General features: G+C 43.8%; 1 protein-coding gene across 1 annotated transcript in view; it reads right to left on the bottom strand.

The window, feature by feature from the left end:
* Window positions 1-14,172: 14,172 nt before the first annotated feature.
* PRELID2 (PRELI domain containing 2) overlaps window positions 14,173-18,708 on the bottom strand; it is a 167,146-nt gene continuing 162,610 nt past the window's right edge. The window contains exon 6 of the mRNA XM_040344592.1: window positions 14,173-15,740. Coding sequence (XP_040200526.1) covers window positions 15,684-15,740 — 57 coding nt within the window. The 3' untranslated portion in view covers window positions 14,173-15,683. The remainder of the gene's footprint in view (window positions 15,741-18,708) is intronic.

The following is an 18,708-nucleotide window of genomic DNA, read 5'->3' as shown; positions in this document are numbered from 1 at the left end:
ACCTGATAAGTACACTGAATAAGCAACTGGGACTATATTGGGAATATAAAAGAGCTATTTTGGAACCATTAGGAACTTGATTCATATTAATCCCCAACACCTGGAGCTGTTAGGCCTTGTACACACGACCGAACGGACCAGTTTCAGCGGACATGTTCAGTCGTGTGTACGGCCTATCGGACCGTTTTCCAGCGGACATTTGTCCAGCCGACCGTTTTCCAGCGGACAAAAATTTCTTAGCATGCTAAGAAACATGTCCGCTGGAAGCCTGTCCGTCGGACATGTTCGGTCGTTTGTACGACTTACCGGACATGTCCGCTCGGCCGAAAGCCCTCGCATGCGTCAAAGTGATTTGACGCATGCGTGGAAGCATTGACCTTCCAGGGTCGCGCACGTCGCCGCGTCATCATCGCGGCGACGGCGCGGCCACGTCACCGCGTATCCTGTCCGCGCGGATTTCTGTTTGATGGTGTGTACAACCATCAGACAGAAATCTCAGAGCGGACATGTCCGATGAAAGATCCCTCTTAATGACAACGTTGTCTTTTTAAATATTCTGAAAGGTATATACTTAGACTGTTTTTGTGTTTAAATATCAAGGTGTGTTTTTTCTACAATTACATTTATTAAAATGAACCGTAGTGTCCTGTAGTAGTGGCCTTCTTTGAGGGCCTTTTCCTTCCTTTCTTGGTAACCCAACATGGCAGTCAGTTGTTGGCAGGTGTAGTCAATTTCTGCACATAGAGGTCTAATTAAGTGACGCATAGTCTGATGAAATCGTTTTTTTAAAGCTGGAGTCCAACATGTGAAGATCATTCTTGGAATCCCAGATTTGTTTTCCTGTGCGTCATCTATTAGTGACCTTTGGGAACAATAAAAACCCTTCTACAGCCATGACCCCTATTACTCTTTCTTGGTAAGAGATCCTCATTAGTGATTATATATAGAATTTAATTTGCTTCATAGTAACATGTGAGCATAGTAGTCATGAACAACCACCTTTCCAGACCAGAACAAAACCAAAAGGGTTCTAAAAGGCAAAAGATAAAAGGAATCTTAAAGTGGATGTAAACCCAATTTTGTTTTATGTCACAATGTAGAGCAGTGTTTCTCAACTCCAGTCCTCAAGGCGCACCAACAGGTCTTGTTTTCAGGCTTTCCATTATTTTGCACAGGTGATTTGATCAGTTTCACTGCCTTAGTAATTACCACAGCAGTTTCATCTGAGGGAAATCCTGAAAACATGACCTGTTGGTGCGCCCTGAGGACTGGAGTTGAGAAACACTGATGTAGAGTATAAGATTTCCTATCATTTGTGCCCAGTCTTGCCACAAAGAGTTAATCCAGCTCTGAACAATCCTCTTTTATTGTTCAGTGAAATAAAACAGACTTACAGAGAAAAACTTTAGTCCGTTCCGTCCCCTTGCTGTGAGTGACAGGTTATTTTCATATCTCATGCACTAGCCTGGAGACAGGCATTATTTTTTAATCCCCACCTCCACTCCTTTTCTGAAGTCATGTGGTTACTTTTCTGGATTTTGACTGGATGTTAGTGATCATAGCAGAATTTAGTGTAAGGGGAGTGTAGATGTCTATTGACATCACGACTCCACCCACCGAGCTCCACCCACAGAATCTGCAGTTTTTCAGTTCTTAGAACAGACAGAGGGAAAACATTTGACAGGTAAGGATACACGCAGGAGGCATCTATATCCTTATAGATCAGCACTATGGCAGTAGTTTAGAAAGGATACAAACATGGAAGAAAGTGCCAATATGTGTAAAACCCTTGTCAACTGCTCTATGGAAAAAAAACTCTAACAAAAGCTGCTTGCACCGAACACACTACCATATGCATATGTGTATTTTTAAATTTGTAAAAGTATAAAACTATATGTGCAACGCTATACCCTTAATGAATACGGTTGACTCAAACAGAAACAATCCCTACACATATACCATATAGTTAACTCAAAATATACACTTCATATGAATGTGCATAGATTAGCAATAATCATCATTTCAATATCATTCATTTGGATATCCTGCTACCATAAAATCGTTGCATAACTACTTAAGGACCGGAAGGATTTGCCCTCTAATGACCAGGCCATTTTTTGTGATACAGCACTTTAACTGACAATTGCACGGTCGTGCGATGCTGTACCCAAACAAAATTTACGTCCTTTTTTTCCCACAGATAGCGCTTTCCTTTGGTGGTATTTGATCACCTCTTCAGTTTTTGATTTTTCTGCTGTAAACAAAGAGCAATAATTTTGAAAAAAAAGAAAAAGGTTTTTTTTTTTTACTTTTTGCTATAATACATACCGTATATACTGGAGTATAAGCCGACCCGAATATAAGCCGAGGCACCTAATTTTACCACAAAAAACTGGGAACAATTATTGACTCGAGTATAAGCCTAGGGTGTCCATCTGCATGCCTCACTGTGTCCATGTGCATGCCTCACTGTGTCCATGACTAGACTTACGTTTAACATGGGAGTATATAGAAGGAGTGCCCGGCTTTGAAAAATTGGTGCTCCTCAGCCGTAGGTCCCCCAGACAGCAAACTTTGCACACTTGTAGAGGAAGAGTATGGCTACATGTGTGCCAAGTCTGGGAGATTAGGCACAAAAAGGTGACTCGAGTATAAGCCAAGAGGGGCATTTTCAGCACAAAAAAATGTGCTGAAAAACTTGGCTTATACTCGAGTATATACGGTATCCAAAAAAATATATATATTAAAAAAAAAAACGAATTTATTCATCAGTTTAGGCCGATATATATTCTTCTACATATTTTTATATGTAGGCTGTTTTTCTTCAGCTGGAACAGGGGACTTAGTCAAGGTAGAGGGAATTATGAACTGTTCCAAATATCAGTCAATATTTGATCAAAACCTTCAGGTTTCTGCTAGACAGCTGAACATGAAGTGAAACTTCATCTTTCAGCATGACCCAAAACATACAGTATTTTACAAACGTGATTGCACCCCTTACATCTTTGTAAATCTTTTATTATATCTTTTCATGTGACAACACTGAAGAATATACACTTTTGCTACAATGTAAAGTAGTGAGTGTACAGCTTGTATAACAGTATAAATGTGCTGCCCCCTCAAAATAACTCAACATACAGCCATTAATGTCTGAATTCCTGGCAACAAAAGTGAGTACATTACTAAGTGAAAATGTCCAAATTGGGTCCAAAGTGTCAATATTTTGTGTGGCCACCATTATATTCCAACACTGCCTTAAAGCGGGAGTTCACCCATTTAAAAAAAAAAAAAAAATCTCCCCTTAGCTTCCTGCTCGTTCGGTCTAGGGGAATCGGCTATTTATATTAAAATATGAGCTGTACTTACCCGTTTTCGAGCTGCATCTTCTTCCGTCGCTTCCGGGTATGGGTCTTCGGGAGCGGGCGTTCCTTCTTGATTGACATTCTTCCGAGAGGCTTCCGACGGTCGCATCCATCGCGTCACTCGTAGCCGAAAGAAGCCGAACGTCGGTGCGGCTCTATACTGCGCCTGCGCACCGACGTTCGGCTTCTTTCGGAAAATCGTGACGCGATGGATGCGACCGTCGGAAGCCTCTCGGAAACCTGTCAATCAAGAAGGAACGCCCATTCCCGAAGCCCATACCCGGAAGCGACGGAGAGGATGCGTCTCGTAAACGGGTAAGTACTGCACATATTTTAAAATAAATAGCCGATTCCCCTAGTAATAACGAGCAGGAATCTAAGGGGGAAAAGTGCCCTCTAAGGGTGAACCCCCGCTTTAACACTGTTGGGCATGGAGTTCACCAAAGCTTCACAGGTTCTCATTCGAGTCCTCTTCCACTTTTCCATGATGACATCAAGGAGCTGGTGGATATTAGAGACCTTGCACTCCTCCACCTTCTGTTTGAGGATGCCCCACAGATGCTCAATAGGTTTTAGCATGCTTGGCCAGTCCATCACCTTTGCCCTCAGCTTCTTTAGCAAGGCAGTGGTCGTCTTGGAGGTCGTTATGTTGGAATACTGCCCTGCGGCCCAGTCTCCGAAGGGCGGGGATCATGCTCTGCTTCAGTATGTCACAATAAATATTGGCATTTATGGTTCTCTCAATGAACCGAAGTTCCCCAGTTTTGGCAGCACTAATGCAGCCCCAGACCATGACACTCACGCCACCATGCTTGACTGTAGACACCCTTGTCTTTATACTCCTCACCTGGTTGCCACTATACACACTTGACACCATCTGAACCAAGTAAGTTTATCTTGGTCTCATCAGACCACAGGACATGGTTCCAGTAATCCATGTCCTTAGTCTGCTTGTGTTCAAACTGTTTGTGGGCTTTCTTGTGCATCATCTTTAGAAGAGGCTTCCTTCTGGGACGACAGCCATGCAGACCAATTTGATGCAGTGTGCAGCGTATGGTCTGAGCACTGACAGGCTGCCCCCCACCCCTGCAACCTTTGCAGCAATGCTGGCATCAATTATACATCTATTTTTCCATAGACAACCTCTGGATATGATGCTGAGCACGTGTACTCAACTTCTTTAGTCAACTATGGAGAGGCCTGTTCTGAGCGGAACTTGCCCAGTTAAACCGCTGTATGGTCTGGATCACCGCGCTGAAGCTCAGCTTCAGGGTCTTGGCAATCTTCTCATAGCCTAGGCCACTCATATGGACTTTGCACTATTCATTGGTTTATTTCAGATTACACTAGTGGTTTGTGCATGCAGCACCTATTTATATTTGACTGTCATGTTGATATTTTCTCACATTTGCAGCGCAGCTTTTTTCTAAACCATTTGTATTTATGTCCATCTAACATATGAGTTGCAGCAGCTTGTTTTTTGTTTTTCACAGTTATTTTAATTTTATTATTTTTATGTTTTTCACTCAATCGTGGATGGTCTCATACCATTTATGTTTGAATTGACCAGCGCAGTATTTATTCCTATATACATCTTTATGTAGAGCAGCAATTCTTTTTTTCAGATGCTCAGAGAATTCTTTGGCATGAGGTGCCATGTTGAACTTCCAGTGACCAGTATGAGAGAGTGAGAGCGATAACACCAAATTTAACACACTTGCTCCCCATTCACACCTTGTAACACTAACTAGACACATGACACTGTGGAGGGAAAATGGCCAATTGTTCCCAATTTGGACATTTTCACTTAGGAGTGTACTCACTTTTGTTGCCAGCAGTTTAGACATTAATGGCTGTGCCTTGAGTTATTTTGAGGGGAGAGCACATTTACACTGTTATACAAGCTGTACACTCACTACTTTACATTGTAGCAAAGTGTAATTTCTTCAGTTGTCACATGAAATAAATAAATAAAATATTTACAAAAACGTGAGGGGTGTACTCACTTTTGTGAGATAGTGTACATCCAAATCAACAAAGGAATAGCTTCACCAGAAGATGATTAAAGTTTTGGAATGGCACAGACCTGAACCAGATTGAAAATCTGTGGGGTGATTTAAAAAGGGTTGGGCACAGGAGATGCCCTCGCAATCTGACAGATTTGCAGTGTTTTTGCAAAGCAGAGTGGGCAGAAGAGCCACTTTAAACACCAACATGCACCGCCGCTCTCCACCTCTGGGTCGGCGTGCGTTCCAATAGCAGGAAATTGCTTGAACAGTAAGATCATGGAAGTGCTGTCAACGGTCTTTAGGAAGCCACTCTATTGGAACACATCAGAGGTGGAGAGCGGCAGTGTACGTTGGTGTTTAGCATTTATCTGCCATCTGGACAAAGGTAGGCTGGTGGATGTGGTATTTTGCCACCGATGTGGGATTTTGCAAAAAGATTCCTCATTGTTTAGGAAAATCAGTTTTGGGACCTGGAGCCCGGGGATTTCTTGGAGATCCGGGTGGGATGAAATCCCCAGTCCTGGGTCCTGTTTTTTTAATCCACACAGCAAACTGACTGGTCAGGTGAGTGCTGGCCTATTTGTAGACACCTGACCATGGTTCTGGGCTCCACCCTCCTGAGGAGTCCAGGCGAGCAAGGGAGAAGTGTACATGTCTGCACAGTTCCGTCTGTCAGAGCAGACAGGAGGCCCATGCCTGTGGGAAGCTGGAATAGCAAGGAAGCTGGAAAAGAGTGCTAACTGAGGTACAGGGTTTGTACAGGAACTCTGTTATATGGCCAAGAGGGCCGAAGCATAAAGTCTGAGCAGCGGTGCTGCTGAAGAGCCAAGTGGCTCTGTATTTTCCGTTTGTGATTATTGCTGTGAAGTTGAAACCCCTGCTTGGGAATCCTGGACAGGCTGATTCATTCATTTTGTTTATTAAACATGGGCCAAAAAGCCCTTAAACTGTATATCTGGCATAGACTCAGCTCCCTGGTAAGCTCTACGCTAAGCTAAAGAACCCCCAACTTTACAGGTGGTGCTCGGATACAGCGGGCAGAACTAAAGATCCTCACATATACCAGAGAGCTATTGCCAGAAACTGCCTGTGCTCTGCAGTGTGTACAGAAGGAATTGTACCTGGAAGGGAGATGCCCCTTGAAGAGACAGCGTTCCTGTTGCTGTTCTGTACAGTGGAGCGACTGCCAATATGGAGAGTCCACCAGTGTTTGAATCGGCTGTGGACTGGTACAAGCAGCACCTGGCAGCGTTGAACCAAGCTACAGAGGAAAGAAAGCCAACCCTCAGTGCAAGGGGAGAGCAGCTGGATTCCCATAACTGGAAGAGGGGTGTTGCCGCCCCTGGCAACACTGCTGCAGTTAAAACAGTAGCTGTTGAGAAAAAATGTGAATGTGTCATAGCATAAAACATGATCCAGTAGAGATAAGCCCATGCTATATGCAAAGAGAGAGGCAGACCAAGGGCTAGGACCGAGAGTGGTTGCCCATAGCAACACAAAGGAAGCCAGTTGGGCTGTCTGTGTACCATGGGGTATGTCTAACAAGGATCGTGGCAAGTGGCTTCAGGAGGAGTCGATACAGCATGTTACAAAGGGCCATCAAATTTCTGCTGGGAGAGTGCGGTCTCCCATGGTGACAGGAGTGAAAGTTTTGCCTGAAAGGAGGAGCTGCAGTGGAGATTTGGCTCAGCATTCCCTTAAAGAGGCCAGTGCATTCCGGCCAGCTGGGAAGCGCCCTACTAAAAAGTCGTCCAGTACTATGCCTGGAATATGGCACAGCATGTTTTCTTGCCCTAGGTTATGGAATATGGCTGGAGATAATGTTGCTGAGCAAAAGTCTCTAGCCGCAGGTCCAGATTCCTGTGCAAATATGTTTGCAGTCACCCCTGGCAACAAGGAGGAGTGTTCTGTTGTGCCTGCAGGGGGTGCTAAACAGTTGGAGATGCCTGCTGTAATTTCATCATGTGGCCACCAGGGAGAGTTGGCCTGTAAAAGTGCAGCAGAGGACCAGTTATGAGATTGTCCATTACAGTGTGAGAGTGACCCCAGATAGAGTGGCCACTAAAGGTGCTCTTCAGAGTGACTTTTCCTTGTGCAGTACCCTGTACAGTGGGGAGGCAGGGGTTAAAGTCAAACCTGCACCTGTGTGTGCTTCTCAAGAGGGGAATAGTGATGTGTCTAATGTCTGCCAGTCTCAAGTTTGTAGTGGGCTAGGACAGCCTACAAGAGCCAAAAAAGCTGTAAAAGTTTATGTTAATGAAAGTTTGCTGCTGTTGGCAAAACCCCAGGTTCTTACAAAGTAAAAGCTGTGGTTAAAAATGCAACTGGTGGTAAGACAGCACAGTTTTCCCTAGAAATCCCCAGGGAGCTTCATGTATTGGAGCCGAATGTTGCCCAGGACAACTGCAATGTCACTCTGGTGGGGCAGAGTGGAACTGCACCTTTTAATGAGCATGGGTTTGTGCAATTTGCCAATACTGAAAGTGTGCAGGTAAATAGTGGGTTAATACAACTTGTGGAAAATGCAAAGGTGTGTGACATTTAGGAAGCACCACCTGCGCAAGGTGGTGAATGCGGTGTATTGCAACCTGCTGTGTTAAAACACATATTCTCACATTCTGACATGATTTACAATGACTTGTGTAATGAATCTGAAACTAAGCCCGTCTGTTCTTATGTGTCTCTTTGGGCAGATATGGATCAGTGCTGAGGAGTACCGGTGAATGAGGCGCACAAACAAGGATTGGATTTTTATCCCAATATCCATGATAGATGAGGCTTTTATGCACAAAGATAAGGTGGATGCTGTTTCTGCTGTGCCAGCAGGAGGGACTGCAGAACAGCTTGTACCTCAGGGCACAGTGGCTGCTGCAGGGGTTAACCCTTGTGAGCAAGTTAGACCAAATAAGGGCGAGCACACAGCAGAGACTTTGTCCATGACCCACAAAATTGATGTTGACATGGAGTGTCAAAGTGACGTTGTCACTGGTAACGTTCTGGAGCAGTTCACTGATGTTGAGCCTGAGAAGTTGGGTATGAGTCCAGCACCTGGAAGCGCTCGGGTAGAGTGCCAGGCTGTGTTTACCTACAGCTGGGAGGAGGTTCCGTTAACCGTTGCAACTTCAAGTCTCAGCAAGTGAATCTCTGCATTTCCAGTATCATGAAAGTCCCCAGGAAAGACTTAGGTCTGGAGTCAAGCGCCTGGTTTATAACAGAAGTAATAAAGGAGGTGCTTAAACTTTGGGATGTACAATTTATACTGGGGTGTCTCCACCACAGTCAGACAGCCTGGTACTGCAGAGTACCACTAGGTGGAGCACTGAGTGGCAGGCTGTACAGGACAAAGGAAGACAAGCAAGAAATTATTTATTTCATAATTTATTTCTAGTGTTTAAAGTTGCCTCTGGGTATGCTGCTGGGTTACTTCCTGTACAAGGAGGTATATGGGAGAGGCTTTGGAGAAAAGAAAAGTGTCTAAACTTTCACCTCCTAACAGCCAAATGGGAAGCATTTCTGCTGCTATGGTCCAGGGTGGTGCTTGTCAGTTGTTGGTGTTAGTGAAGAGCGCATATACTGCTCCAGTGGTCAAACCACGTGAGGTGGAAGGGCTGAGCATGGACAAGAGACCAGCAGAGATCCTGACCGTGGCTCAGACAAATATGGTTAAAGAGACTAGGGTCACCAGTCCAAACCTGATAAGGTCCCTGAGACAGGGAAATGGGAAAGAAGTGTAGCGCCTGTGTACTTTCAGTACAGGTGCTATCCTAAATTTAGAGGGGGATGAGAGAGTTAGTTAACTCTCATCCAGGTCATTTGTGTAAATTAAGCCTCTGTTTCAGCTGGGCTCTATTGTGTGTTCATTCTGTGTTCCTGAGGTTCTTTTCCACCCCGGGGCGATGGAGTCTAGGTGGGAGTGCCTCTTGCCAGCAGCCAATCAGGAGGGTTTTTCCCTCGCGGGGCATGCTGGGGGAGGATACTTTAGGAACAGACGCCATTCTGGCGGGGTTGGTCGTTCAGTTCTTGTTCCGGGTGCGGCACCCACCTTCAGGGTGTGCGCACATCACGGCCCCCGGCGATATGGCCTACCAGGCCGGGGTGCGCTTGCTACGAGGTGTCCTTGGTTCCGGGACCATGTTGGCCCGGAGAAACTAAAGCTATGGCGGGGCCCCAGTGATTGACTGGGTCCCCCAAATTTCTGAAGAAGATCCCAAGCGAGTCGTGCTGTTCAGTGGGGAGTCAGTCTGAGGAGAGCCCGGAGGCAGGCAATCCAACAGGGCCTAGACAATCTACTGGGGATCAAGGTGACCGGACACTGAGAGGCTGGATGTCAGCAACCTGTCAGTCGGTGACCGAGTGAGAGCTACCTGAGGGAGATTCAGGCACTAAATTCACTGGGGAAGATTCACTTCATAATTCTACGTACGGGGGAAGGGCCTGTGGCAGAGGTTCTTCCCTGATATTCATTTGCAACAGGTCTGTGGCAGAGACTTGTTTTTCTTCCCAGTGCTCCGAGTGATACCCTGGCTACCAGGTCCGTGTGAGAGGCCTGTCCAGGTACACTATACCCCCTCGGCTGGAGGGGCGACGAAAGTAAAGTGTTGTTTTGAAGCAGGACTGCTTCTGTTCTGTTGGGCCTGAATCTGCTATTCTTCCTCCTCACCCAACTTTGATCTGTCTACCTCCAGCTACCAGAAAAAACACCTGCTGCTTGGACATTCCATCATTGCTCTCATCATCATCATTCCCCTAGACGCTCACAGAGGTAACACCATCCCAAATCCAACTAGCGGCTCCTGCGGGGGTGAGCGCTACAGAAGTGCAGTCAAATTTTTATGTGGATCAGACAACAGCTCGCCTGTTCCAGTTTTGGATAGAAATCCAGGTGGTATTAAAAAATATCAGGTGGTAGAACAGCTGCCTGCTGAGTGGGTGACACCAGGGGGGGTGGCATCTTGTGAGGTTCTCATGGGTGATCGCCACCCTCCAATGTGTGTGCCCTCTGCAGGCACTGCCCTACCAAATGCTGAGAAAGGGTGTTGGGAAACCTGGGAACCTGAAGCGTGGAGGTAGAAGGGTTGATCAAAAGGCCAGGGGGAACACCGTTAAAATTTCAGGAGAGGAAACAGGCTTTTCAGTCTCCTCATTGTTTAGGAAAATCAGTTTTGGGACCTGAAGCCTGGGGATTTCTTAGAGATCCAGGTGGAATGAAATTGCTAGTCCTGGGTCCCGATTTTGTGATCCACCAGCACACTGGTCAGGTGTGTGAGGCTCCACCCTCCCAAGGAGACCAGGCGAGCAAGGGAGAAGTGTGCATGTCTGCACAGTTCCATCTGTCAGAGCAGACAGAGGGCCCAAGCCTGTGGGAAGCTGCAAAAGAGTGCTAACTGAGGTACAGGAACTCTGTTATATGGCCAAGAGGGCCAAAGTATAAAGTGTGAGCAGCGGTGCTGCTGAAGAGCCAGGTGGCTCTGTATTTTCCGTTTGTGACTATTGCTGTAAAGTTGAAACCCCTGTGAGGGAATTCTGGACAGACTGATTAATTTCTTCTGTTTGACCACTTCAATACCATGCACTTACACCCCCTTTCTGCCCAAGCCAATTTTCAGCTTTCTGCACTGTCGCTGTTTAAATGAGAATTGCGCGGTCATGCTACACTGTACCCAAACTTTTATCATTTTATACCCCAAATGGAACTTTTTGGTGGTATTTGATCACCTCTGCGTTTTTATTTTTTGCTATACAAATAAAAAAAGACAGCAAATTTTAAAAAACATAAAGTTTTTTTTTCCGTTATAAAATGTTGTAGATAAGGAAGTTTTCTCCTTCACTGATGGGCACTGATAGGGCAGCACTGATGAGGCAGCGCCAATGAGGTGGCGCCGACTATGGGCACTGATATGCGCCACTGATGGACACTGGTAGGCGGCACTGATGGGTGGCACGAATATACAACACTGACGGGCATTGATAGGGGGCACTGATGGGCACTCATGGGTGGCACTGGTGGGCACGGATAGGCAAAACTGATGGGCACTGAAAGGCTGCACAATGATGGGTACTTATGGGTGGCACTGATAGGCAGCACTGCTGGGCATTGATACATGGCACTGATATGTGGCACTGATATGCATCCCTGGTGGCACTGGTAGGAATTTTGGCACAGATTGGCATTTCCCTGGTGGTCTAGGGGGGATACCTGGTGGTCCAGTGCGAATGCCCATCATATGACGTCCATTTTTCCATAGGCTGGGCGGGAAGTGGTTAATAAACGTGGGCCAAAAAGCCCTTAAACTGCATATCTGGCGTAGCCTTAGCTCATTAGTAAGCTCTACACCTAGCTTTACACTGTATAGAAAACGGACTACGGGGGCATGCCCAAAGGGTTGTGATATATAACGTATACTCAAAATGGTCTAGAGTAGTTAGTAGGGAAACCCCATGGCGCTGATTAATTTATTTATAAATAATATAGAGGATGGGATAAATAGCTTGATCTCAATGTTTGCTGACGACACAAAGACATGGAGGGCAATAACAACACAGCAGGATATAGAGACTTTACAAGAGGACCTGAATAAATTAATGGAGCAAGTATAAAACTTTTCAGTTCCAGGGAGTGCAAGCGAACACCAGGCAACATGATGAGACTGGAAGAGAAGCGGTTTAACCTTAAGCTGCAGAGGAGGTTTTTCACTGACATGGCGGTAAAGATGTGGAACTCTCTTCCACAATCGGTGGTGCCGGCAGGAAGTACGGATAGTTTTAAAAGACTCTTTGATGTGCATCTTAACAAACACAATTTAACGGGGTATGGGACATGGATTTTACCCCACACACACACACACACACACCTAAACAAGTTGAACTGGATGGACTGTTGTCTTTATTCAACCTTACCAACTATGTATGCAACTATGTAGCATTGCTGAATGTAGCAATTTGCGGTCAAAGGGCACTTTACAATGCAAGTTTGCATTTTTAGATTTTATTATGAGAATTTTTATATATAGTAAATATATTGTGCAATGATGGTTTTCTGCGATTTCCTGGCATCATACTGGGGAGCAAATTGAAAATGGTGTACAACTTCCTTGTTGCAGTCAGAGCCAGTAGAGGAGACTTAAAGTGATATAGACTGCTATAAGATAATGATGTTCTATGTGGTGGAGGGAAGAGAAAATCGAGTTTGTGGATTTTTGGCACGAAGAACAATTATGAAGGATATTATAAAGATTTATGGACACATTTGAACCGATTTATATTTACCCGTCACTTTTGGAACACACATTATTGTTGCATGAACACCTAAGGTATTTTAGTTTATTTACATATGATTTTTAGGTTATGTTGATTAAGTATAATTAGTAGTAGGGTTGTCCCGATACCGATACTAGTATCGGTATCGGGACCGATACCAAGCATTTGCCCGAGTACTTGTACTCGGGCAAATGCTCCCGATGCTTCACCCGATACTTGTACTGTCAGCGGTGATCAGTGTGTGGGGAAGTTGCAAGCACCGATCATCGCTGTATAGATTTAAAATTAATTTCTCCGCTTCTCTCTACACCCCTCCCCCCGCGCGGCTTTCAGCTGCTTTATAATCAGCGGTGATCAGTGATTGTAACTCCCCCACACACGATCACCGCTGACTGTCCCGTGTCCTCCTCCAGCCCCCCTCCGTTTTGCTGCAGTCTGTCTCCCTCCCGCCGTGTATCCCACCGTGTATCCCGTGCATCCCGCCGTGTTTTTCTCCCCTTCCGTGCTCCTCCTCCACCCCCTGGAAATGTCAGGATGGAGAGCGGGGTAGGAGACGGTAAATCCGGCTCCTTACTGCTCCGAATGGACAGAGTCCGTGATCACTGACTGTCCATTCACATAACTGAAACATTGTAAACTGTGATTACAATGTTTCAGTTTATGAATGAAGAGAAGACGCTGTCTTCTCTCCTTTCATTTTCAGCGCAGCTGATGCTGCTGAGAAAGGGACTGGGGAACATGTGTCCCTAGTCCCTTTCCCTGTCTCAAAGGGAAGAAGTCAGAGGTCTGTTAAGACCCCTGATATCTCACCAAAGCCCCCCCCAACAGGGCTGAAGAAAAAATAAAAATAAAGAATAAAAAAACAAAAGAATAGAAAAAATTATTGTAGAAAATAAAAAAATTAAAGAAAAAAACACACTGACACGGTCCACCCCACTAAAAAAAAAAAAAAAAACATTATAAATAAAAAAATATGTAAAAAATTAAAAACAAATTGTTAAAGATAAAAAAAAAAAAACTACTGACACATGTGCCGCTGTCACATGAGATTAAAAAAAGTATCGGTATTTGGTATCGGCGAGTACTTGAAAAAAAGTATCGGTACTTGTACTCGGTCTTAAAAAAGTGGTATCGGGACAACCCTAATTAGTAGTATGGCTTTCTTCATTAATATATTGCAGTGGGTTTGCATGGGGATTTGCACATTATTGTATTGCGATGGGGATTTGCATAAATTTTATTTTACCGGTATTAAAACTAAACATTGCTGAGAGTTTTAGTGAATGTAATCAATCTGCATACACATACTATATCCCATCCCCACACAGTGTATAGAAATGGGAGGACATGGGGGGGTCATTTACTACTGTGTATACACCCACGAGTGACTCTATAGTTATAATCGCTGCACAGTTAAGAAAAATTAGGCAATGAAAAGCTTATAAGGAACTGCAATTTAGCATGCTCAGTAGAGGACAGCAGCTGGTCTACACAATCTCTACCTGCAGTGGGGACACAGAAAAGATGGGAGGGACATCTGAAGGCAGGATCAATGAGGGTATATTTCACACAAAACAAATGTGGCTTTGTGAGCATGAACACGGTTATATAGCATGTAATGACAGTATATCATAGTCTGCGTTTAATGACACTTTAAAGTTATGTTAGGTTGAGATAGGCTGCTCTAACTATTCCCCTGTATATCCAATGACTTAAAAAAAAAATGTTTTCCATGGCTTTACTTAAAATGTATATTCATAAAAAATGTAAGAGATTATAGAAAATTAAAAAACAAATAGTACTTGAGAAAGCAAGCCCTTTGTGTTCTGGAGACCAACAGTCTCACACAAGGTTCACAATCCTTAAACTAAAACTATTATTGTAATTTTTTTTAAAAATGTAGTTGAACTGAATTTTTCATGAACAAGAACAGAAGTGCTAATAGGGACCATTACATCTTTGCGGGTTATTCCATGGTTAACACACAATACGTGTGTTGCGTCAAGACAGCTATTTTTTTTATTTTTAATTGGCTGCCAGAACAGACTATGTATCAGACTTGCGCTTCTTTTTCCCTGACACAGTGCACTGCAATGAACGTTCGTGCATTACTGTGTATTATGGTGCACTGAAGCGCATATGTGTTGGATGAGTGTTGCCTTAAGCTGGGTAAACTATAAGTTTATTTTTGTACAACGGAAAAAAAATGAGAGATCGCCACACTAACACAAGCGATGTTAATGCAGCGATCTCCTCTGCTGTACTATTGTGTTTGACAGGGGCACTTGCTCGCACACCCCCCGCCAGATCACACCGAACAGTGCTTCCCAGCATACACGTTTGACAGCAGCTTGTCGTAAGAGCAGACAGCTGCACACACAGGCCGAAAGCTAGCCAGTTCCTGTCTAACCACTTTAAGCTGATTTTCACCCCAGCTTTAGTGCTGCATAGAATTTTTTTGCACAGTCTAAATATAAAACAGTACTTTTTCAGTACAACATAACAAGTGAAGTTACCCTTTAATAAATGCTGGGTACATGCAACCTAATGCTCTACTTTCCTTTGTCTCCATTCCAGCAATGTTTGTTCACCAAAGATGAAATTGGCCTTTAAAATGCTCCGTTTAGGCTCCAAAAGAACAGGCCCATTTCCCCAAATTTTACATCACTCATCTTGGAATGTGCAAGTCACACAGTACTTGTATGAGGTTTCTCTTGTAAAAGACAAAATACAGAACAATGATAGAAGCATTGAGGAAAAACATGTCAGATTTTGACTCCTGGACGGATCCATGTTACTGCATAGCTCTCGCAGTTTGTGCATCGATTTCTCCAAGTGTATGTGAATTTCTTCTGCACTCTGAAGTCTTTACAGATGGGCTCCTAAATAGCAGTTGGGAAGTTCGAGGTAAATGAGCCATTAAAACTGACAGATCACTTCTCAAGTGCATTGGCAATGAAAACATTTGCAAGTCCTTATAAAATACCATAGATAAAAAAGCCCAAATAATTTTATACTCCGTCATGTAATTCCACAAGGAGTCAACAGACCCAGGTTAGGAGAAAGGGCAACCATATCGTTCCTGAAGAATCACCTCCATGATGGAAATACTCTGTGAAGAAAGCACAATAAAATGTTCGTATAGGTCATCAGTCACAGGATTAGAATTAATTCTCTACTAAATCCTTAAATAAAACCAAAATCTAGCAACTAAAATCTCATAAGCTTTAAAGCCCACATTTAGTAAAAAAGAAAAAAAATGTAACAGTGACAGTACTTACAATCAATGCCATGTTCGATTGTGCTGTTGCATTCGTTGAAATCTTTTCCTCCCCTACTCCTGCCACCGTAATTTTCTAGGAGGTTAATAGAACCAAGGGAATATGCCTAACTTTTTTGGCCCTCTCCTCCACTCATAGAAACTGTATTATGGCTTCTGTTAATGAAAAACAATCTCTGAGTAGAGGAGGAAGACCTTTCATTCATCCGTCCGTTCTCTATTCATGGATCATTTTTCATCCATTTTAGCTTAGTACAGCTTCTATGAATAGAGAGCCTTAAGGGGCTGTCATATTTATCACTCTAGCATATGACAGGTCCTTTGCCTCTATTAACCCCCACCACAACAGAATATTATGGCAGTGGGGGTGCCGGTCGGATGATGGAAAACGAAACTAAAGCAGCAGCCATCAGCAAAAGGGTTAACTGGTATTGATTGTAAGTAATGTCCATTATTTTTTGACTAAACTTGGCATTAAACGTTTTTCAATCTACAACTAAAATGATGCCTAGTGTTCTTGGCATGCAAAAATAGGAAGCATAAAAAAAAAGGAGGCTATGGGACAGGAAATATCAAATTTGAAAAAAAGGCAATAATAGTAATTTATGAAAAGAAAACTATGACAATTGTTTGTATGCAGTATTTTAGAAAAAGTAAATGTGGCCTGGTTAGAGCTTCATGAAAAAAACTTTGTAAAACGGTTTTACAATATTACATTTGTGTTGCCAAGTTTGTCTTTATGTGTAGATTGTTTTTCCATGATATTGTATACAAATATATTAAAAGAAGCCTGTCATTACAGAAATATGGTGGCTGCAATTGCGGAGTTCCCTCGGAACATGCCATTTGCCTGACCATTATGTTGACCCATTGGCTTCAGGACTCCTTGAGTAACTGATCACATGTATGTTATATATGGCAACCTGAGATCCTTATTTGCATACTTGTTCCAGATCATCCAGAGGGTCAGCATTCGCAGGAGGAGAGGTCAGCAATGAAAACTTTAAAACTTTGCGTCGGGTCTTCTTAAACACAGGTTATGATCATTGATGAATGAATTGGTGTATTAACCCATCCAAGGGTTTAATACTGCACAAACTGCCCTTTTTTCCGCTTGCACTACTAAATATATATAGCTAGATTCAGAAACACTTACAACGGCGTATCACTAGATACGCCGTTGTAAGTCCGAATCCGCGCCATCGTATCGTTAAGCGCATTCTCAAACTGAGATACGCTTAAATCTTGCTAAGATACGACCGGCGTAAGTCTCCCACGCCGTCGTATCTTAGTTGCATATTTACGCTGGCCGCTAGGGGCGTGTACATGGATTTACACCAAGAATATGCAAATGAGCAAGATACGCCTATTCACGAACATACTTGCGCCCGATACGCTGTTTACGTAAGGCGTTTTTCCAGCGTAAAGCTAAACCACCAAAAAGATGGCGCAGCCCATACAAGGTATAGGCGACGGAACAGCCGTCGTATTTTACGTTGTTTGCGTAAGCGTACGTGAATGGGGCCGGGCGTAGGTTACGTTCACATCGACAGCAAGGAGTATTTGCAACGTGATTATGAGCATGCGCCGTACCAACGGGCCTCATTTACATGGGGTCACGGGTATTTTACATGGAGCACACCCCCTACCTGCCTAATTTGAATTAGGCGGGCATTTACACTACGCCGCCGTAACTTAGGACGCAAGTTCTTTGTGAATACAGTACCTGCCTCTCCAAGTTACGGCGGAAGAGTGTATCTGAGATACGCTACGCCCGCACAAACTTAAGCCAGTCTTTCTGAACCTGGCTATTATAGTTTAGACTCGTGAGCCGTAGACCTGCACTAAAACCTCCCAGAAACTGGTATCCTCATATCTATAGCAGTGTTTCTCACCTCCAGTCCTCAAGGCACCCCAACAGTTCATGTTTTCAGGATTTCCCTCAGATAAAATGGCTATTGGGGCGCCCAAATCCAGCTTGGGCAAGTATGAAAAAAATGTTCATAAAAATAAAACTGCAGCTCCTACTGCTACACTCACCTGATCTAAGGAACTGTTCCATGCAGGCTCACTTCTCTGGCTCCTAGTAAATGCTCCTTTTTCATGGGTTAAATGATGCCAAGCACCATTTAACCAACTTCCTGTGAACGCAAAGTGCCAAGGCTCTGCCCTCCCACCACCCTCAACTCACAGGAGAATGCCACATAACACCACATAATAACTCTCTACAAAATCTAGGATATGCCCACTGCCAAAGCAAGAGAAAGGCAAAGAAGACCTTGGACAACAAACACAACTTGAAAAAAGGACCTAAAAAAAAAGGTTGGTATACGTTTTTTTTTGGAATGCAAATTGTAAAGCTTGCATTGTAAAATAAAATTCCTTTTATGCAAAAAGTAATATATTCCTTACCTCTAAAATCTGTATCCGAATACAGTAAAGGACACAGACTGAATATTCATAGACCCTAGGTTATCTTCCATTGATTGGACACTGGCAAAGCTTTTTAAAACAAGCCCCCTGGGAGCCCCCCCAATAATCCTACCCCACTCCTTGAATCCTTAATTTTGTAGCAAGCAATGTAGAGTAACCTGAGAATAGAAGGGAGGGAGGCATGTGTCCTGAATTTTACTCTTAAATATGACATTTACAGGCAAGTCAAAATTATTTAAAAAAGGTTGAGCTATAGAAGGATCTGGCATGTTTAGCATTGGACAGTGATGGCTGTATTAAAGCCATTACTTGTCGGAGAAATTTGTTGCAGAAAAGTGTGCCTTTGTCAGGTAGGCTGCCTGTTGTG

The sequence above is a fragment of the Rana temporaria genome, chromosome 3 (genome assembly GCF_905171775.1).
Source record: "Rana temporaria chromosome 3, aRanTem1.1, whole genome shotgun sequence".
Classification (NCBI taxonomy): domain Eukaryota; kingdom Metazoa; phylum Chordata; class Amphibia; order Anura; family Ranidae; genus Rana; species Rana temporaria.
Note: the sequence above shows the minus strand (reverse complement) of the source record. Positions and strands in the feature narration are given on the sequence as shown.